General features: G+C 41.0%; 1 protein-coding gene and 1 long non-coding RNA gene across 3 annotated transcripts in view; one reads left to right on the top strand and one right to left on the bottom strand.

Annotated features, from left to right (window-relative positions):
• The window catches only part of NOL11 (nucleolar protein 11), a 26,814-nt gene extending 10,405 nt beyond the window's left edge, over nt 1-16,409 (bottom strand). The window contains exons 1-9 of one of the 2 annotated variants that reach the window (XM_077853736.1): nt 16,195-16,405; nt 13,622-13,735; nt 13,450-13,506; nt 10,378-10,526; nt 8,969-9,026; nt 8,523-8,667; nt 4,808-4,996; nt 2,843-2,919; nt 736-859 (exon numbers count right to left, since the gene is read on the bottom strand). In XM_077853736.1, coding sequence (XP_077709862.1) covers nt 736-859; nt 2,843-2,919; nt 4,808-4,996; nt 8,523-8,667; nt 8,969-9,026; nt 10,378-10,526; nt 13,450-13,506; nt 13,622-13,735; nt 16,195-16,335 — 1,054 coding nt within the window. In that variant the 5' untranslated portion in view covers nt 16,336-16,405. Of the gene's footprint in view, nt 1-735; nt 860-2,842; nt 2,920-4,807; nt 4,997-8,522; nt 8,668-8,968; nt 9,027-10,377; nt 10,527-13,449; nt 13,507-13,621; nt 13,736-16,194 lie in introns of both variants that reach the window. The other variant, XM_077853737.1, reaches the window with a different exon arrangement.
• LOC144286810 (uncharacterized) lies at nt 15,877-18,278 on the top strand. Its single transcript, XR_013354762.1, has 2 exons — nt 15,877-16,624; nt 16,845-18,278. It is a non-coding gene; the product is annotated as an uncharacterized LOC144286810 (long non-coding RNA).

Genomic DNA, 18,278 nt, shown 5'->3' with positions numbered 1-18,278 from the left:
ATCCAGCCCTATATCAGGCTCCCTGCTCAGTGGAAAATCTGGTTTTTCCTTTCTTTCTCCCTCCGCCTCCCCCCTTCTCGTGCTCACTTTCTAATAAATAAAATCTTAAAACAAAAACAAACCACAACCAATACAGTGTATGGCTGTGACCAGCAATGCTAAGCCAACATCTGAGACCACTAGTAAACCCAGGAGGGTAAAAGTATTAATGAGTTTGTCTGGGGGACTCTCCCATTGCCCCTGAAGTCAGAACCCTGATGTTCAAAACAGTGTAGCTCTTCAGCCTGCAGCAATACCTACAATGTAACTGTTCCCAAGGTAGATACCTGGGTCAAGGAAACATCAAAGAACAGCAGCAAATTTCAACATCAAAATTAAGCTCTGTAAACTGATGGTTGTAGAAATCTATGTCAAACTGGAACTTAATAAAATGGTTTATATTAATAAAAAATCAGAAGGTTCTGGGGCACATGGCTGTCTCAGTAGGTAGAGCTTGTGACTCTTGATCTCAGGGTCATGAGTTCAAACTCTACAATGGACACAGAAGTTACTTGAAAAAAACAAACAGGGGTGCCTAGGTGGCTCAGTCAGTTGAGCATCTGCCTTCAGCTCAAGTCACAATCCCAGGGTTCCCTGCTCAGCAAAGAACCTGTCTCTCCTTCTTCATTTACCACCTCCCACTCACACTCTTTCACTGTAATAAATAAAATCTTAACAAACAAACAAAGTTCCTACCTGGATCTTGACTATGCTTGAGTTTTCCAAGAGCACCTGCTAATGAAGATACTTCACACTTGTATGGAATCACAGTAAGAAATTTTCCATGTAGCATAAATAAATTTTCCCCATAATACCAGAGCTATAAAAAATGTTATAAAAAATAAGCAGTTTTTTTCTCTTCTAAGATCTGAGTTTCATTTATAAAAATAACTTGTAACCCCCTCCAAAAAATAAATAACTTGTAGTATGAGCAATCTTAATATAACAAAAAACAAGACAAAGTTAAGTTTCCAGAATAATCTTACATGTACAGCTTATTAAGTGAGTAGGTTTACAAAACTCTTATTTTTGCTCACATCTAAATGAAGCATAATTAAAAAAAAAAACAACACAATTTATTTATTCATGAGAGACAGAGAAAGAGAGAGAGAGAAAAGCAGGCTCCATGCAGGGAGTGTGATGTGGGACTCAATCCCGGATCCTGGGATCACATCCTGAGCCAAAGGCAGACGCTTAACTGCTGAGCCACCCAGGCATCCCAGGAATGAAGCATAATTATTTTTTTAAATTTTATTTACTTATGATAGTCATATATATAGAGAGAGGCAGAGACATAGGCAGAGGGAGAAGCAGGCTCCATGCACCAGGAGCCCGATGTGGGATTTGATCCCGGGTCTCGAGGATCGCGCCCTGGGCCAAAGGCAGGAGCCAAACCGCTGCGCCACCCAGGGATCCCTGAAGCATAATTTAAAGAATACTCTTTACTTCTAAAAATCTGACCAATATATGGCATTTCATTATTTAAAATTAATATTGCCACTGTCACACATCTATTAACGTAATAATTACCAAGGCTACTGTAACAGGGCGCTCTGTTAAAAATGTGGTAGATGAAAAAAGCAGAATTTAACATTCTATCTTATCATTCAAATTTAAAAAATAATAAAATATAAGATGGATATATGAACAAAAAGCTTTAAAGAACATGGAAATCAAACAAGTTTGTTAGAGTGGTAGAACTGTGAGTGGTTAATTTTGTTATTATTTGTTTAAATACAAGTAAGAATATTCTATGCTGTGGAATCTAGTCTCCTTCTTTAATCCCAATGATCTATAACACTGTATTATCTTGACTACATTTTATTTGTATACAAATATGCATTCACTAAAGAACCAATCCTTACTGAGCACCTTTGACAGACACTGAAGATAAAATGTATAACAAAATAGACAAGGACTCCTGCCTCAAGAAGTTTAGTCTTAAATTTTAACTCTTCAATAATTCTTATGCAAGGGGCACTAGGGGGCTCAGTTAAACATCTGACCCAATTTCAGCTCAGATCATGATCTAAGGGTGGTGAGATTGAGCCCTTTTCTCTTTCTCCTCTCCCTCTGTCCCTCTCCTCCTACTCATGCCAGCCCTCCCTCTTTTTTAGCTCTCTCAAACAAATCTTAAAAATTATTCTTATGTAACTCCATTATGTTTACCATATAATCTAAAAGATTAATTTATTAGGAAAAGTAATAGCCCTGGCTTATGGTTCAAAATACAGAAGTAGAGAAGACACCTGCCTTCGGCTCAGGGTGTGATCGTGTGGTACCAGGATCGAGTCCCGCATCGGGCTCCTTGCATGGAGCCTGCTTCTCCTCCCTCTGCCTGTGTCTCTGCCTCTCTCTCTCTGTGTCTCTCATGAATAAATAAATAAAATCTTTAAAACACACAAACAAAATACAAAGATAGAGGCTCCTGGCAGGCTTCGTAGAGCATATGACTCTTAGTCTTGAATTCAAGCCCCACATTGGATGTAGAGAATAGTTTAAAAAAAATAATAAAAAATAAAGATATTTAAAAAGAAATACAAAAGTAAAAACATCAAACCAAGGAGTAGCTATGTTTTATTTATTATTCTTCCTTGATCTAAAATTACCTATAGTGTTTTCAAGGTGACAAACTTAATAAAAATTTAAATACCAAATTAAATATCTCATAGGTAAAGAATATTTTTCAATTTTTTTAATCAAAAACTGCCAAATCATTGAAATCTGGAGTCTCTCCCCTTATACTACATTTATCATGCATAAGATTATCTAAATTTGAAAATCTCCAAAGACAGAAACTTACTTGACCACTGGTCCCCTGTGGTAGCTCTTTGGAAGTCTGTAGTGTTTGAAATTTTGTGTTCCATATGGAGACGCATTCTGTAAAATAAGACATGCAAATTCAGATGTCATGCCACATATAAACATGAGGCTGACTGTGGTGGTGAAGGAAATGGGGAGATTAGGAAGAGTCCTAAGTACATACTTAAGTCTTGCTTTATTAGTATAAAACTGAGTAATGAAGACAGTGATTGGGTGCCTGGGTGGCTCAGTCAGTTAAGCATCTGCCTTTGGCTCAGGTCATGATCCCAGCTCCTAGGTTCAAGTCCCACGTCAGGTTCCCTGTTCACTGAAGAGTCTGCTTCTCCCTCTTCCTCTCCCTCTGCCCCTATCCCCTCACTCATGTTCTCTGTCTCAAATAAATAAATAATCTTAAAAAAAAAAAAAAAGACTGTGATTGCCACAGAACCTCAAGGAAATGAGATCTTATAACAAGAAATGGGTATGTGTGGGAATAGGGGCATATAGGATATCTTATATACTTTCCCCTCAATTTTGTTGTGAACCTTAAACTGCTCTAAAAGAATAAAGTGTTAATAATAGTAATAATAATAAATTAGTAATAAATGTTGATATGGAGAGGGCTCTATGATCTCTCAGGTAAGTGAACAAATAAGGTGCCCAACAGTATGAATGGTATACTACCATTCACATAAAAAAAGGAAAGAAAAATAAGTAGTAATACTTGTTTGTATACATGTGAAAACACTCTATAAAGAGACACTGAAAGCTCTAACAGTACTTACTGGGTTTTGGGGGTTAGAGTAGGAAGCAGAAACAGGGATGATGGTGGGGGGACAGAGGGGCAGCACAGCATAGTAAAAAGTGCCAGGACTTAAGAACAGTAAGGTATGTGGCCTAAGAAAAAGAATCATTCTATTTAGTTTAGTTATCTGATTTGTAAAATATAACTATTAAAGTTATTAAAGAGAGTATTAAAGTGATAATTACTTTCTCCCCCTAGTGGTGGTGTTGGAAGATTGATACAAACAATAAGCTAATAATATACATAAAATGCCTGGCACAGGATAGCTATGCTTTAACTAGTAGCTCCTATCTTAATAAGAGGGGAGAAACACAGGAAAAAAGTACACAAATAAGGATGGGTAAATTAAGTGTATAGTCAGTAGGGAGCCTGGACGGAATAAATTAAAGGATTCTTGCTCCGAAATTAGAGATTGGAGATGGTGGATGGAGTCTAGGCCACAGAGAGACCTGAACACTAGGCAGATTTCTTAGTTCTGTAGCATGGCCTGAAGATCCCAATCTTGTACTGGCTAGCAACAAATGTATTCTTCATGACAGACAAGTCTGTGTGTGTGGAGGGGTATTTGGGGGTGAGGTGAGATGAAAATGAGAATTATGCTCTGAAATCAGAGATGAAAAAGCATACTACTGGTCCCTGAAGTTTAAGCTGTCCAAGTCTAGTGGATTTCCATTCTTGTAATCTAGTCACTAAGCGATTTCCATTTCTTATAGTCTAGTCATCAGGCTATGAATTCAATTCTCTACTGCTAGGCTTACCAATGATCAAATGTCTATAGTTGACACAGATACTTGCAGTTTTTATTCCTTTAAGACATTAGTCATGAATAAGGTAGTGATACAAGGAAATGTCTCAAAAAGATGGGGCACCTGGCTGGCTCAGTCCGTACGACATGTGACTCTTGATCTCGAGACTGTGTGTTTGAGTGTTCAGTACAGAGAAACTAAAGTTAATAAAGTTAAAAAAGATTAACTAATGTAAGATGAAATCAAAGACCTATTCAAGAAGAGTTAGGAAGCTATAAAAACAATTTCAGTATAATGCTAAAGAAAATGAATGGGTGATAATAAAAAAGAAAATGAAGACTAAAAGGTACACTTTGAAGGGAAAATCCATAGAACATCTTAATTGAAAAAAAAAATTGATCAGATTTCAAGTCACCCTTGGAAGCTGGCAGTGGTGGTCCAAGGACTGCTATATGATCTTGATCCAGGACAGTGAGTGCAACACCATTTCGAACATTACCAGACACCACAGTCTTCAGCAACAGTGATCTAACCACTCTCTGATTTTTTTCTGGGTCATTCGGATGTATTGGTATCAAGCTTTTATATATACACCCATCAGAGCCTGTTGGAAACAAGTATTTCTTCTTCATTATCAGTTAAAAGACAGTTCTATATCTGTTAAAATTAAAGATACTAGAGGCTGTTTATAAGTTTTACCAATATGATACAGGATACAATCAGAAAAATAAACAAATTTAATAATCATATCACTCTATGCTTTCCCTTAAACTGTACCACAGGGGATCCCTGGGTGGCTCAGCGGTTTAGCGCCTGCCTTTGGCCCAGGGCGTGATCCTGGAGTCCTGGGATCAAGTCCCACGTTGGGCTCCCAGCATGGAGCCTGCTTCATGGAGCCTGCTTCTCTGCCTCTCTCTCTCTGTCTATCATGAATAAATAAATAAATAAATCTTAAAAAAAAAAAAAAAACTGTACCACAAACCTAAAACTGAGGGATAAATATTATTAATAAAACTCTCTGAGGCAGGCAGCCCAGGTGGCTCAGCGGTTTAGCGCTGCCTTCGGCCCAGGGTCTGATCCTGGAGACCCCGGATCAAGTCCCATGTCAGGCTCCCAGCATGGAGCCTGCTTCCCCCTCTGCCTGTGTTTCTGCTTCTATGTCTCTCATGAATAAATAAAATCTAAAAAAACAAAAACAAAAACAAAAAAAAACCCTCTCTGAGGCGCTTGAGTGGCTCAATTGGCTAAACATCTGCTTCAGCTCAGGTCATGATCGTGGGGTCCTGGAATGAAGCCCCACTTCGGGCTCCCTGCTTGGTGGGGAGTCTGCTTCTCCCTCTCCCTCTGCTCCTGCTAATAGTCATAAAAAAAACCAAACCTCTCATAAGAAATGTCACAATAGCTAAATACTTGTAATAACCTAAAATATGAGAGTAAATTCAGGAATGCAATCTATAGTCACTAAAAGGATATATCTCACATTCAAAATTAATCAGCATTCTGGCCTATATATGACATTTCTCTTGACTCCATCATCCGGAAAACCATATGAAATTGCTCTCTTTTGGTACCTCAATGGAATATTGGCAATTTTATTGTGGTTTTATTTTATTTTATTTTTTTAAAGATTTTATTTATTTATTCATAGACACAGAGAGAGAGAGAGAGGCAGAGACACAGGGAGAGGGGGAAGCAGACTCCATGCAGGGAGCCTGATGTGGGACTCAATCCCGAGTCTCCAGGATCACACCCAAGGCTGCAGGCGGCGCCAAACCGCTGCGCCACCAGGGCTGCCCTTATTGTGGTTTTAGATACATCATGAAGATTCTATGATCTTTTGGTTCAGGCTTCCTTATTTCAATATTCATTCAATAAGCTAAAACATAACTCATAAACTTTCATCTAACAATAAGTATATCTGGGGCATCTGGTTGGCACAGTTGGTAGAGCATACAACTCTTAATCTCAGGGTCATGAGTTCAATCCCCATGTTGGGCATGAAGGCTACTTAAACCAAACCAAACCAAACCAAACCAAACCAAACCAAACCAAACCAGTACGTGTATCTTATACACTAATCTATAAGAAAACCAGTCCATCTTAAAGAAAGCCATTAAGTGGATTTCAAAGACCTTCTAGAGATGCCTGGGTGGTTGTTGGTTAAGTGTCTGCCTTCGATCAGGTCATGATCCCAGGGTCCTGGCATCAAGCCATGAGTCAGGCTCCTGCTCAGTAGGGAGTCTGCTTCTGCTTCTCTCTCTCTTCCTTGCCTGTGCTCTTTCTCTCAAATAAATAAAATTTTTTAAAAGAAGAAAAAACTGGGGATCCCTGGTGGCGCAGCGGTTTGGCGCCTGCCTTTGGCCCAGGGCATGATCCTGGAGACCCGGGATCGAATCCCACATCGGGCTCCCGGTGCATGGAGCCTGCTTCTCCCTCTGCCTGTATCTCTGCCTCTCTCTCTCTCTCTCTGTAACTATCATAAATAAATAAAAAAATTAAAAAAAAAAAAAAAGAAGAAAAAACTTTAATATGATAAATGATGGGAACTTTTCAATAACCATTGTAAACATTTGTAAAAATCATCACAAAAACTTTTTAAAGATTTTATTTATAAAAAAAAAAAAAGATTTTATTTATTTGAGGGTTATCTGGGTGGCTCAGCGGTTGAGCATCTGCCTTTGGCCCGGGGTGTAATCCTGGAGTCCTGGGATCAAGTCCCATATCGGGCTCCCTGTATGGAGCCTGTTTCTCTCTCTGCCTGTCTCTGCCCCCCCTCTCTGTGCCTCTCATGAATAAATAAAATCTTACAAAAAAAAAAAAAAAAAGATTTTATTTATTTGAGAGAGAGAACACGAGTGTGAACAGAGGGAGAGGGAGCCCAATGTGGGGCTCAATGATCTGAGCCAAAGGCAGACAGACACTTAACCAACTGAGCCACCCAGATACCCCCCACAGAAGATTTTTTTAATTTGGGTGGAGGGGATAATTCAGTGATAGGCATTAAGGAGGCCACCTGATGTAATAACATTGGGTGTTATATGCAACTGATGAACCACTAAATTCTACCTCTGAAACTTTTTTTTTTTTTGAAAGATTTTATTTATTTATTCATGAGAGACACACAGAGAGAGAGGCAGGCTCCACATAGGGAGCCTGACGTAGGACTTGATCCCAGGATTCCAGGATCACGCCCTGGGCCGAAGGCAGGCGCCAAACCACTGAGCCACCTAGGAATTCCCAAAAAGACTTTTTAATTGGGATCCCTGGGTGGCGCAGCGGTTTGGCGCCTGCCTTTGGCCCGGGGCGCGATCCTGGAGACCCGGGATCGAATCCCACATCGGGCTCCTGGTGCACGGAGCCTGCTTCTCCCTCTGCCTGTGTCTCTGCCTCTCTCTCTCTATCATAAATAAATAAAAATTAAAAAAAATTTAAAAAAAAAGACTTTTTAATTGTGATAATATGAAAATAATGTTCTTGCTTTTTCCTTAATTCTCTCAAAACAACTTTAAGAAGAGCCATAAAAGATAGGAGGAAGAAGGTATCCACAACGGCTTTCTTTATCCTAGTTAGATAACATTGTAAGATTAGGGTTTTACTTTAGACCATTAGATAAACTCCAAGGCATCAACAAATCTATAAAATGCTGGTTGGCATAGGCCATGAATGCCTTGTTAGTTTCCTTTAGCCCACTTGCCTCCAACAATGTTCAAAGAGGGTACCCTAAAGCTTAAGGCTAGAAAAGAGGACTAAAGGGGCCACTCAATACCAACCTTAGGTATTTTATACTAATTGCAATATCTAAGAGCCTGGACTTATGATAATAAAAATAAAAGATAATTTCCCCCTTTTTATTGGTATTATATTATTATTTATTGCCTATGATAAACCTTAAGACATAAAAAAAGTTACCTGCAGAGAACCAGTGACTTAATGCATGACCAGATAGGGCAAACTGCATAAAGTAAAGGCAGACATGCTTTTATGGAAGCATGTGAAGGGAAGTGCTATAATAGAAAACTGCAAAAAACTAAGATTTTTTTTTTTAAATCTAAGATTCTAACTCAGAAAACCCACTATCCTGTGATAACCCTTTTACTACAATCTCAAAAACGTTACATAAAAACACTTACTTAACGACATCAAAGAGATGACTTTCCGATCCACAGATGCAGTGAACCTCTGTATGACAGATTTTTCTTCATGCCCAAGTAAGAGTGTGTATTTGCTTAAGGTACATGAGTTAAACATTTGTACATAAGCAAAGTAATTCCTGTGCTGTACAAAAAAAGGTTATTTTATTTAAAAATATTGCCATTTCAAGCAACTATATTTAAAGCCAGTTGTTGCTCTCTTCTAATTGTTTCAACGGGTGCTTTAAAAATATCTCTTATCCAATTAAAGTAAAAATGTTCTAAACAATATATCTTTGTAACTAGCAGGTTTTTTAGTACTTAAAAAAATACACAATAAAATAAAATCTTCTGAGAGAAATACTAAATCCCAATTTAGTTTAAACAGTAATGTATGTGAATTTGAAATGTCACAAAATAGGCCAGGAATTAAAGATACCACTTACTTTTTCTGTAATAAAGATTAAAACAGGATGCCTAAATACCATGAAAAATTTTGTCCACCTAAAAAAATAGAAAGAAAAATTATAAAATGCCAAATCACTGGCTGAGAGAAACCTATCAATCTTAATCTAAGAGAGTGTCTTTTATTAAATAATTTTTAGAGTCAAAGAGCCATCAGAGAACTTAATTCAGTGTTTTAAAATATACATCACAGAGAATTAGGAGGCATTTCTTTGTCAAAAGCATTTCTGGATTAAACACAAATTGCTTAACTTCCCAGAGGTTTAAAGACAATGTGAATTGTAAAGTTCCAAAAGGGTGGGCATGTCTCAGTATGCAATGACTTCCCCCTCCCTCTTTAAGTCACTTTTGAAACTAGTGCTCTAAAGAAAACATTACAATCTCACCTGCCTTCTTTAAGTGACAGAGGGATATGAGGCAGAAGAAGGTAAAGGGCTTGTAACCAAGGCTATATAGTCAGATTCTGGCAAAGTGGCCATTAAAACTCAGATCCTGGGATCCCTGGGTGGCGCAGCGGTTTAGCGCCTGCCTTTGGCCCAGGGCGCGATCCTGGAGACCCGGGATCGAATCCCACGTCAGGCTCCTGGTGCATGGGGCCTGCTTCTCCCTCTGCATATGTCTCTGCCTCTCTCTCTCTCTCTCTGTGTGTGTGACTATCATAAATAAATAAATTAAATAAATCTTTAAAAAAATAAAAAATAAAACTCAGATCCTCTACCTATATCCACCTTTCCTAAATATTTACTCCAAACAGTTGCTCACACATTAGAGACATTCTACAGGGCTAAGGAACACCTGGTCATTGTCCACATTGTTCATTAAGTACAAGCCTTCCCTTTGACTTTTAGAAATTTAGTTTGCATCGAGTGGCCAGGAGGGGCAGCAAGTTAACTCAACAGGACATGTGACAAAATAATGAGGACCGGAGAAGTGTGAGATCATGAAATTTCCTTCTATCATTTGAGTGAGTCATTTCCCCAGTTTTATTCCAGAATCTGGGAAAGCAGGGAGCTCAAAGCACTATCATGATTTCACTAACAACAAACTCTACTTCTCAGGAGTAAGCGTTCTGATCTTGGCAGTCAGGGCAATATAACAGAAACAGAGATTTTGGTCTCATGGCATTACCCACTTTATCTTCAAATAGCTGATTATCCAGTTTTCTGTCATTAAAACAGGACTCACATGACCCTACAGTTTTCCCAATCACTGATCACTAAGAGGCTTTTGGAGGATGTTAATTTGGCCAATGGCATATAAATGGCTTTTAATTAAGGCTTTATTATATTTATAGCCAAAATACTTTTGAACAAGGCAAAGAATGTCCTAAAAAACATGCACAGTACATTTGTATTATGGAAAAAATTCACTCACAAGTATTGGAACTTACTTTATCACTTCTTCATCAGAGATAACAGTTTCAATTTTCTGCTGGGGCTCTGCAAGCAAGGCCTCTAAACCTCGAACAGCACCTTCCTTAAATAGCACTAAGGGTTCTGTCCCTTGTATTGAATGTATCCTATATACCTCAGCTGACAACTAGAAGAACATAAGAATGCATTAGTTTTTATTCTAAAATAATTCATATCTAAGAGAATAAGAACATTTATAGAAAGCTTATTTTTAAGAACTGATTTGTTTTTGTTTTCATTCTGCTTTATATGTTCCAAAGTCAAATACACAACATAAAATACATACAGAAGCCTTTTGCTCCTTTTCTGTCTATCCTATTCCTTGCTCTCCTCTTAAGTTATCATTTTTTAAAGATTTTATTTATTTTTTTAGAAGATTTTATTTATTTAGAGAGACAGAATGGGAAAATAAGGGAAGGGGAAGAGGGAGATAGAGAGAGAGAGAGTCTCAAGCAGGCTCTGTGTTGAGTGGAGAGCCCAATGTAGGACTTGATCCCACAACGAGTTCATGACCTGAGCCAAAATCAAGAGTCAGACGATTAACCAACTGAGCCATCCAGGTGCCCCCCTTAAGTCATGATTTTTATGAATTTTTGGTTTATCCTTCCATTTTGTGTACTGAAGGTTACGTACAATCTGGCTCTCCAAAATCGGAAGGTAGGGAAAGATATAAATGAAGACACCAATGTAGTTTTAAGCAGTTCAGTGCTTAGACTGATGCCATAATCACAACTACAGCCAGTGACTCTAAGAAAAGAAGTTAACCCCACTGTAAAATAAAGGATCACATTATTGCATTATTGCAAGGTAAATGAAGAGACTGGAAGGAACACCTGGGTGGCTCAGCAGTTGACCGTCTGCCTTTGGCTCAGGGCGTGATCCTGAGGTCCTGGGATGGAGTCCCACAACTGGCTTCCCATAGGGAGCCTGCTTCTCCCTCTGCCTATGTCCTGCCTCTCTCTGTGTGTCTCTCATGAATAAATAAATAAAACCTTTAAAAAAAAAAAAAGAAGGGCAGCCTGGGTGGCTCAGCAGTTTAGCGCCTGCCTTTGGCCCAGGGCGTGATCCTGGAGTCCTGGGATCGAGTCCCACATCAGGCTTCCTGCATGGAGTCTGCTTCGCCCTCTGCCTGTGTCTCTGCCTCTCTCTCTCTGCATCTCTTGTGAGTAAATAAATAAAATCTTTTTAAAAAAGAAGAAGAAGAAAAGATTGGGGTCAGGTGACAGTACAGTTAGCTAGCTAGAAGTTTCAAGAGTCCAAGTCATAACTGCCATTATATCTCAATCAGTTCTAAAGTTTGCCAATTATACTTAGAGTTAGACATTTAGAACTGGAAGCAACTTTCAAGGTTATCCTAGTTTGAGACCCTCAATTTATAAGTTAAAAAAAGTTAATTAACAAACTTTAGGTCAGGGGGACCTGGGTGGCTGAAGACCTTGATTTGGGCTTATGTCACGATCTCAAGGTTGTAAGAACAAACCCTGCATCTGACTCCTGGCTCACAGGGGAATCTGCTTGAGATTCTCTCTCACCTTCTCCTTCACACCACCCCACTTCGCCACTCACAAGCACACTCTCTCAAATAAATAAATAAATCTTTAAAAAACACACACAGGGACACCTTGGTGGCTCAGTGGTTGAGCATCTGTCTTTGGCTCAGGGAGTGATCCCATCCCAGGATCAGGTCCCACATCGGGCTCCTGCAGGGAGCCTGCTTCTCCCCTTCTCCCTCTGTCTATGGCTCTGCCTCTGTGTCTTTCATGAAATAAATAAATAAAATCTTAAAAGAAAAAACCCACACACACTTTAGGTCACTAGAAGAAAAGGCACAGTTACTCTAACTTCTTTTTTACTGTATTCTGTGCACTCCTAAAAGACATAATGCAGGGGCGCCTGGGTGGCTCAGTTGGTTAAGCATCTGCCTTCGGCTCAGGTCATGAGGCATCAGAACCTGGGACTGAGAACCACATCAGGTTCCCTGCTCAGTGGGCAGTCTGTTTCTCCCTCTCCATCTGATCCTCCTTCATGCTTGTGCTCACCTGCTCTGTCTTAAATAAATAAAATCTTAAAAAAAAAAAAAAAAAACCCACATAATGCATAAAATTAGCAGGTTCTGGTCCACCTATTTTAAGAAAGGGCACAGTGAAGTTCTCACAAAGGACACACCATAAACATCTAAGCTCATGGAAATCACTGCAAATTTATCATTCAGGAATTATTTAAATCCTTTTCCTTTTTTTTTTTTTAAGATTTTATTTATTCATTCATGAGAGACACAGAGAGAGAGAGAGGCAGAGACACAGGCAGAGGGAGAAGTAGGCTCCATGCAGGGAGCCCAACATGGGACTCGATCCCAGGTCTCCAGGATCACGCCCTGGGCTGAAGACGGCGCTAAACCACTGAGCCACCCGGGCTGCCCAATCCTTTTCCTTTTTAAAAAAGATTTTATTTATTCATGAGAGACACAGAGAGAGAGAGGCAGAGACATAAGCAGAGGGAGAAGCAGGCTCCATACAAGGAGCCCGAAGCAGGACTCGATCCCAGGTCTCCAGGATCATGCCCTGGGCCGAAGGCAGGTGCCCAATGGCTGAACCACCCAGGCATCCCGAATTATTTAAATCCTTAATCTCGAGGATCCCTGGGTGGATCAGTGGTTTGGCGCCTGCCTTTGGCCCAGGGCACAATCCTGGAGTCCTGGGACTAAGTCCCGCATCGGGCTCCGAGCATGGAGCATGCTTCTCCCTCTGCCTGTGTCTCTGCCTCTCTCTCTCTCTCTCTCTGTGTGTGTCTAACATGAATAAATAAATAAATAAATAAATCTTAAAAAAAAAAATCCTTAATCTCAGGTAATTAAAGTTTTTATTTGCTAACATATTAACTCATGAACTAAGATGTGTTCCAAGACACACTTTAAGAAAACTACAATGAAAAGCTGATATAACTTTTATGCTTACTTTCACAGATGTATTAAGATAAATGAAATACTACATTATAAACTATTCTATCTCACCAATAAGCTAATAAATACATTAGAAAATCCAAAGACTTACTGTAGCTTTAAATACTTTATCCAGGTTTACATCTTCATTACTCCATATTCTCAAAACCTTAAATGAAAACACAGAAGTTAAAAAAGCATTCCACCTTCCACTTATACCTAAAATAGTTAATCAACATTTGATTTGTTGTGTATATTATTATATAAAAAGTTTTAAAACTCACCTTATTATCATGTACAACAATATACTCTCCGGTTTGAAAGTTGCACACAGCTGGACATGTTATAACTTGACCTTGTTTCACTGACCAGCTTCCCAAGGGTTTCTGATCAGAAACCTAGTGAAATCAAAATAACATACAACATTTGAAAATTCAATTTCAGACATCACAAGCAATTAAATTTACAATCAAGACAAAAGAAATCATTTAAATAATAACATTTAATAAGTTTCCTCAACTACAAAAGTAAGTATGGGTTGCCTGGGTGGCTCAGTGGTTGAATGTCTGCCTTCGGCTCAGGGTGTGATCCCCGTCTGGAGACTGAGTCCCACATCGGGCTCCCTGTGAGGAACCTGCTTCTCCCTGTCTATGTCTCTGCTTCTCTCTGTGTCTCTCAGGAATAAATAAGTAAAATCTTAAAAAAAAAAAAAAAAAGTAGTCACTAAAAGACAAACACTGTATGATTCCACTTAAGAAAGAAAATATTCTCCAAGCATATTTAAAAAAGAAAGAAAGAAAGAAAGAAAGAAAGAAAGAAAGAAAGAAAGAAAGAAAATAGAATGGTGGTTGTCAGGGACTTGGGGAATAGGGAATTATTGTTTAATGGTATAGGATTTCAGTTTTCCAAGATGAAAGTAGTTTGGGAGATGGAGGGTGGTAATGGCTGCACAACATAAACATACTTAATACCCTATATGGTACACTCAAAAAAATGGTTAACATAGTAGTTTTATGTTGTATCTTACTACAATTAAAAATATAAAAAACGGGGGGCTCCTGGGTGGCTCGATCAGTTAAGCAGCTGCCTTGGGCTGGGGTCACGATCTCGGGGTCCTGTGAGGCTCCTAGCTGGCTCCCTGCTCAGGGGGGAGTCTGCTTGTCCTTCTTCCTTTGTCCCTCCTCTCTGATCATGTACTCTCACTCTCTCTAATAAATAAATACTTAAAGATATAAAAAATGTAGGGATGCCTGGGTGGTTCAGTCGGTTAAGTGTCTGCCTTTGGCTCAGGTACTGATCCTGCAGTCCTGGGATGGAGCCTGCCTCCAGTTCTCTGCTCAGCGGTTAGCCTGCTTCTCCCTCTCCCTCTGCTGCTCCCCCCGCTTGCGCTCTCTTGCTCTGTCAAATAAATAATCTTAAAACAAAAAAAAACAATTAAAAGTAAGTACACATTAAAAACTTTTAAAAAGTGGGCAGCCCGGGTGGCTCAGCGGTTTAGCACTGTCTTCAGCCCAGGCGTGATACTGGAGACCTGGGATCAAGTCCCATGTCGGGCTCCCTGCATGGAGCCTGCTTCTCCCTCTGCCTGTGTCTCTGCCTCTCTCTCTGTCTCTGTGTCTCTCATGAATAAATAAATAAAATCTTTTAATAAATAAATAAATAAATAGATAAATAAATAATAAAAACTTTTAAAAAGTAAAATGAAAATATAAGTTACTAAAAGAAAAAAGGTAAATACTTTTTAAGTAAATAGTACAGTTAAAAAATGGGATTCCGCTATGCCTTTGATCATGCCAATTCCAATCAGCCACTGTACTGTTATGCAAGAATCGCAAACTTTTTAAAAAGATTTTTTATCTATTCATTTGACACAAAGAACAAGCACATGCAGAAGGAGCCACAGGCAGAAAGAGAAGCAGGGTCCCTGGTCATCAGGGAGTCCCATGTAGGACTCAATCCCAGGACCCTGGCATCATGACCTGAGCCGAAGGCAGACGCCCAACTGACTGAGCCACCTAGATGCTCCGGAATTGCAAAATTTCAATTCCACTTGACAGTCGAGGTACAAACCAACAGCGTCATCAGAAGAGTCAAGACCAGCAGACACTATAAGGAATGCTGGCAACCCGTTCCCAAAACTTCCAAGTAGCTAGCTAGCTTCTTAAAGACACAGGAAACTATGTTCAGCAGTTCAGATAAAAAATAATTACTTTCTAGGAGACCAGTGAAAGCAAAACTGTTTAAAAGGAGCTTTGAGAAAAAGAGTTCGGATAAAAAGTGGGCGGGACACGTACAGAGCCTGCCCAGGACTCATCCCAAGGATCTACCGCCTGTGGTTGGCAATAGCTCAATCGGAATCAAGATTCCAATCAAGCCATCAAATCAAGCAAAACAACTCGCAAAACTTTTTTTTTTTTGCCCCAAGGAGAGGGAAGAATTATACGGGATGGACACAAAGCTAAACCACTCTTCCCACGCTGCCAGTCACTCTCCCCCGCGCAATCTCCGTTGAACGCCCCCGCGGGCAGCCAGAGTAACGAGGCAGCCCGGGAGGGGACCTGAAGGCCATCACCCGGAGATGCGGAGATGCGCAGCGAAAGCACAGCTTTCCTCTCTGAGGCTAGCCCACGTGCACTGAGACGCTCCGCCGCCTGCAAGTCGGGTCTATGCCTCTCCCTCCAGGAAAACCACCAAGTCCTATTCTAGACCTCATTTAGCTTCTGGAGAGGCCGAGTCTGCTCCCCAATAAGCCGCTCGATGACCTCTTTCCTGAAGCCGTGAGAAACCTGCGGCTCTGGCTCAGTGCTCGGAACCGGGAGAGACCTCAGCGCGGGCTCTCCGATCATATCGCCCTCACCTTATAGAGGATGACGGTCCTGCCGCCGTCCGTCACTAGAAACTGGTCAGGTCTGTCGCTCTGCTCCACGCCTAGGAGTCCGTGAGGCCCGGCACCCAACGGTACCGCGGACAACGTGAAACCCTCCTCCAAGGCTGCCATTTTGGGCAAACCTGCGGACTGCCGCGCATCCCTCCCGGCAGGCTTTGCGCTTTCTCTCGCGAGAACTAGGAGCCCGACCGGACGGACGCTGGCCAAATAAGAAACCTGTTTGCTGAGCCGGCGACCTCTGGCGGGCGCGGTGGAGCGCAGGGCTGTGGGCGCCACCGGGTGGGCGGAGCCGGGACTTGGCTTCTAGACCCCGCCTCCCGGCCACGCCCCCTCGGAGTCCCGGATGTACTCCTCCCGAGGAAGGACGGGCGGGGCTGGGGTAGCTTGCTCACCTGTCAAGGTACAGATGCTACAGCTTCCGCGCTTTCTTCAGCCAAGGATTGGCGAGACTGAAGGGTGGGCGGGGCAAGTCGCCAAACATAAATACGCTTGTTTTTGTGTTGTTTTATTCTGTTTTGTTACTCTAACTGGACTCTCTGGGAATTCTTACCACGGCCTCGAGAAACAGTGGGCGAAAGAAATGTACCGCTATAGATAAACTCTTTTTTTTTTTTTTTTAGATAAACTCTGGATAAAGCGCTGTTCCGAATGCCTCATCGCCCTGCTGCTCAGAACCTTGCACAACGTCTAGTATCCGCGGCCCTTCGCGTCTCCCAGCTTGTCCGTCTCCCTTTGTTCTCCGAGGCTGCAGGCGAGGCTCTGCAGCTAATGGGAGCGGGTCCCGTACAGGAAGGTGAAGCCAGGGGTCCCCTCCCGCAGCTTTTAGCAAGACATCATTTCTGGGAGAGATTTCTGATTTGACTAGTAACGTAAAAGCTAAAAAAGGTAAATAGTTCATGGTCTTCAGGAGAAACCGTTTTAAACTGGCAAAATTGCTAAACCTGTCCCGTGTGCTACATCATCAAAATTTAAAGTAAGCATCCACAACAAGTCGGATCGTCTTGTGTTTGGAGATTCCCCATGGCGACACCATGGTAACTCTGGGAAAAAAGAATATTTCGCTATGAGAAGAAATGAAATACTATAAATTCTTTTTTTTTTTTTTCTCCTTTTAAGGAGACTCTATGCCCAGCATGGAGCCCAGTGCAGGGCTTGACCTCATGACCTTGAGATCTGGGTTGGAGAGTGAGACACTTTTTTTTTTTTTTTAAGATTTATTTATTGATTTATTCATTCAGAGAGAGTGAGAGAGAGGCCGAGGGAGAAGCAGGCCCCATGCTGGAAGCCCGATGTGGGACTCGATCCCGGGTCTCCAGGATCACACCCCAGGCTGCAGGCAGCGCTAAACCGCTGTGCCACCAGGGCTGCCCAAGAGTGAGACGCTTAAACCAACTAAGCCACCGAGGTGTCCCAAATATTATAAGTTCTTTCAATTTATTTATTTATTTGAGACACAGATCGAGAGAGAGAGAGAGGCAGAGACACAGGCAGAGGGAGAAGCAGGCCCCATGCAGGGAGCCTGACATAGGACTGGATCCCGGGTCTCCAGGATCAGGCCCTGGGCTGAAAGCTGTGCTAAACCGCGAAGCCACCCGGGCTGCCCTATAAGTTCTTAATAGGGCTAACAGGCCTTTTATTTTTCAAAGTTGCCAAGGAATTGAACTCTGGATTTGTGTTTCCTTTGTTAGGAAAGAAACACTGAGACAGTCCATCTTGACCTCAGTGAAACTGTCCTTTTCCTCCCAGGACATTTAATCAGCCTTTCTACTGAAAGTTGTTTGGTACATGCTGCCCAGTTTGATCCTAGGCTCAACATTTCCTCCTCCTCCAGGAAGTCTTCCCCCAACTCTCTGGAACTGGATTAAATGATCCAGTACACCAATGTTATTGTAACATGCGTTATCCAGGACTGGGATGGCCTAGTTAATCATATATCTGCCCCATTGTGTTTTATTTCTTTGAAGGAACTCTGGGTTTATACTAGCATCTGGCATAATGCCTATCCCATAAACATTTGTGGAACTAATGAATAAACAGCGAAAGCCTATTCATAA

The sequence above is a fragment of the Canis aureus genome, chromosome 16 (assembly GCF_053574225.1).
Source record: "Canis aureus isolate CA01 chromosome 16, VMU_Caureus_v.1.0, whole genome shotgun sequence".
In the NCBI taxonomy this organism is placed as follows: domain Eukaryota; kingdom Metazoa; phylum Chordata; class Mammalia; order Carnivora; family Canidae; genus Canis; species Canis aureus.
Note: the sequence above shows the minus strand (reverse complement) of the source record. Positions and strands in the feature narration are given on the sequence as shown.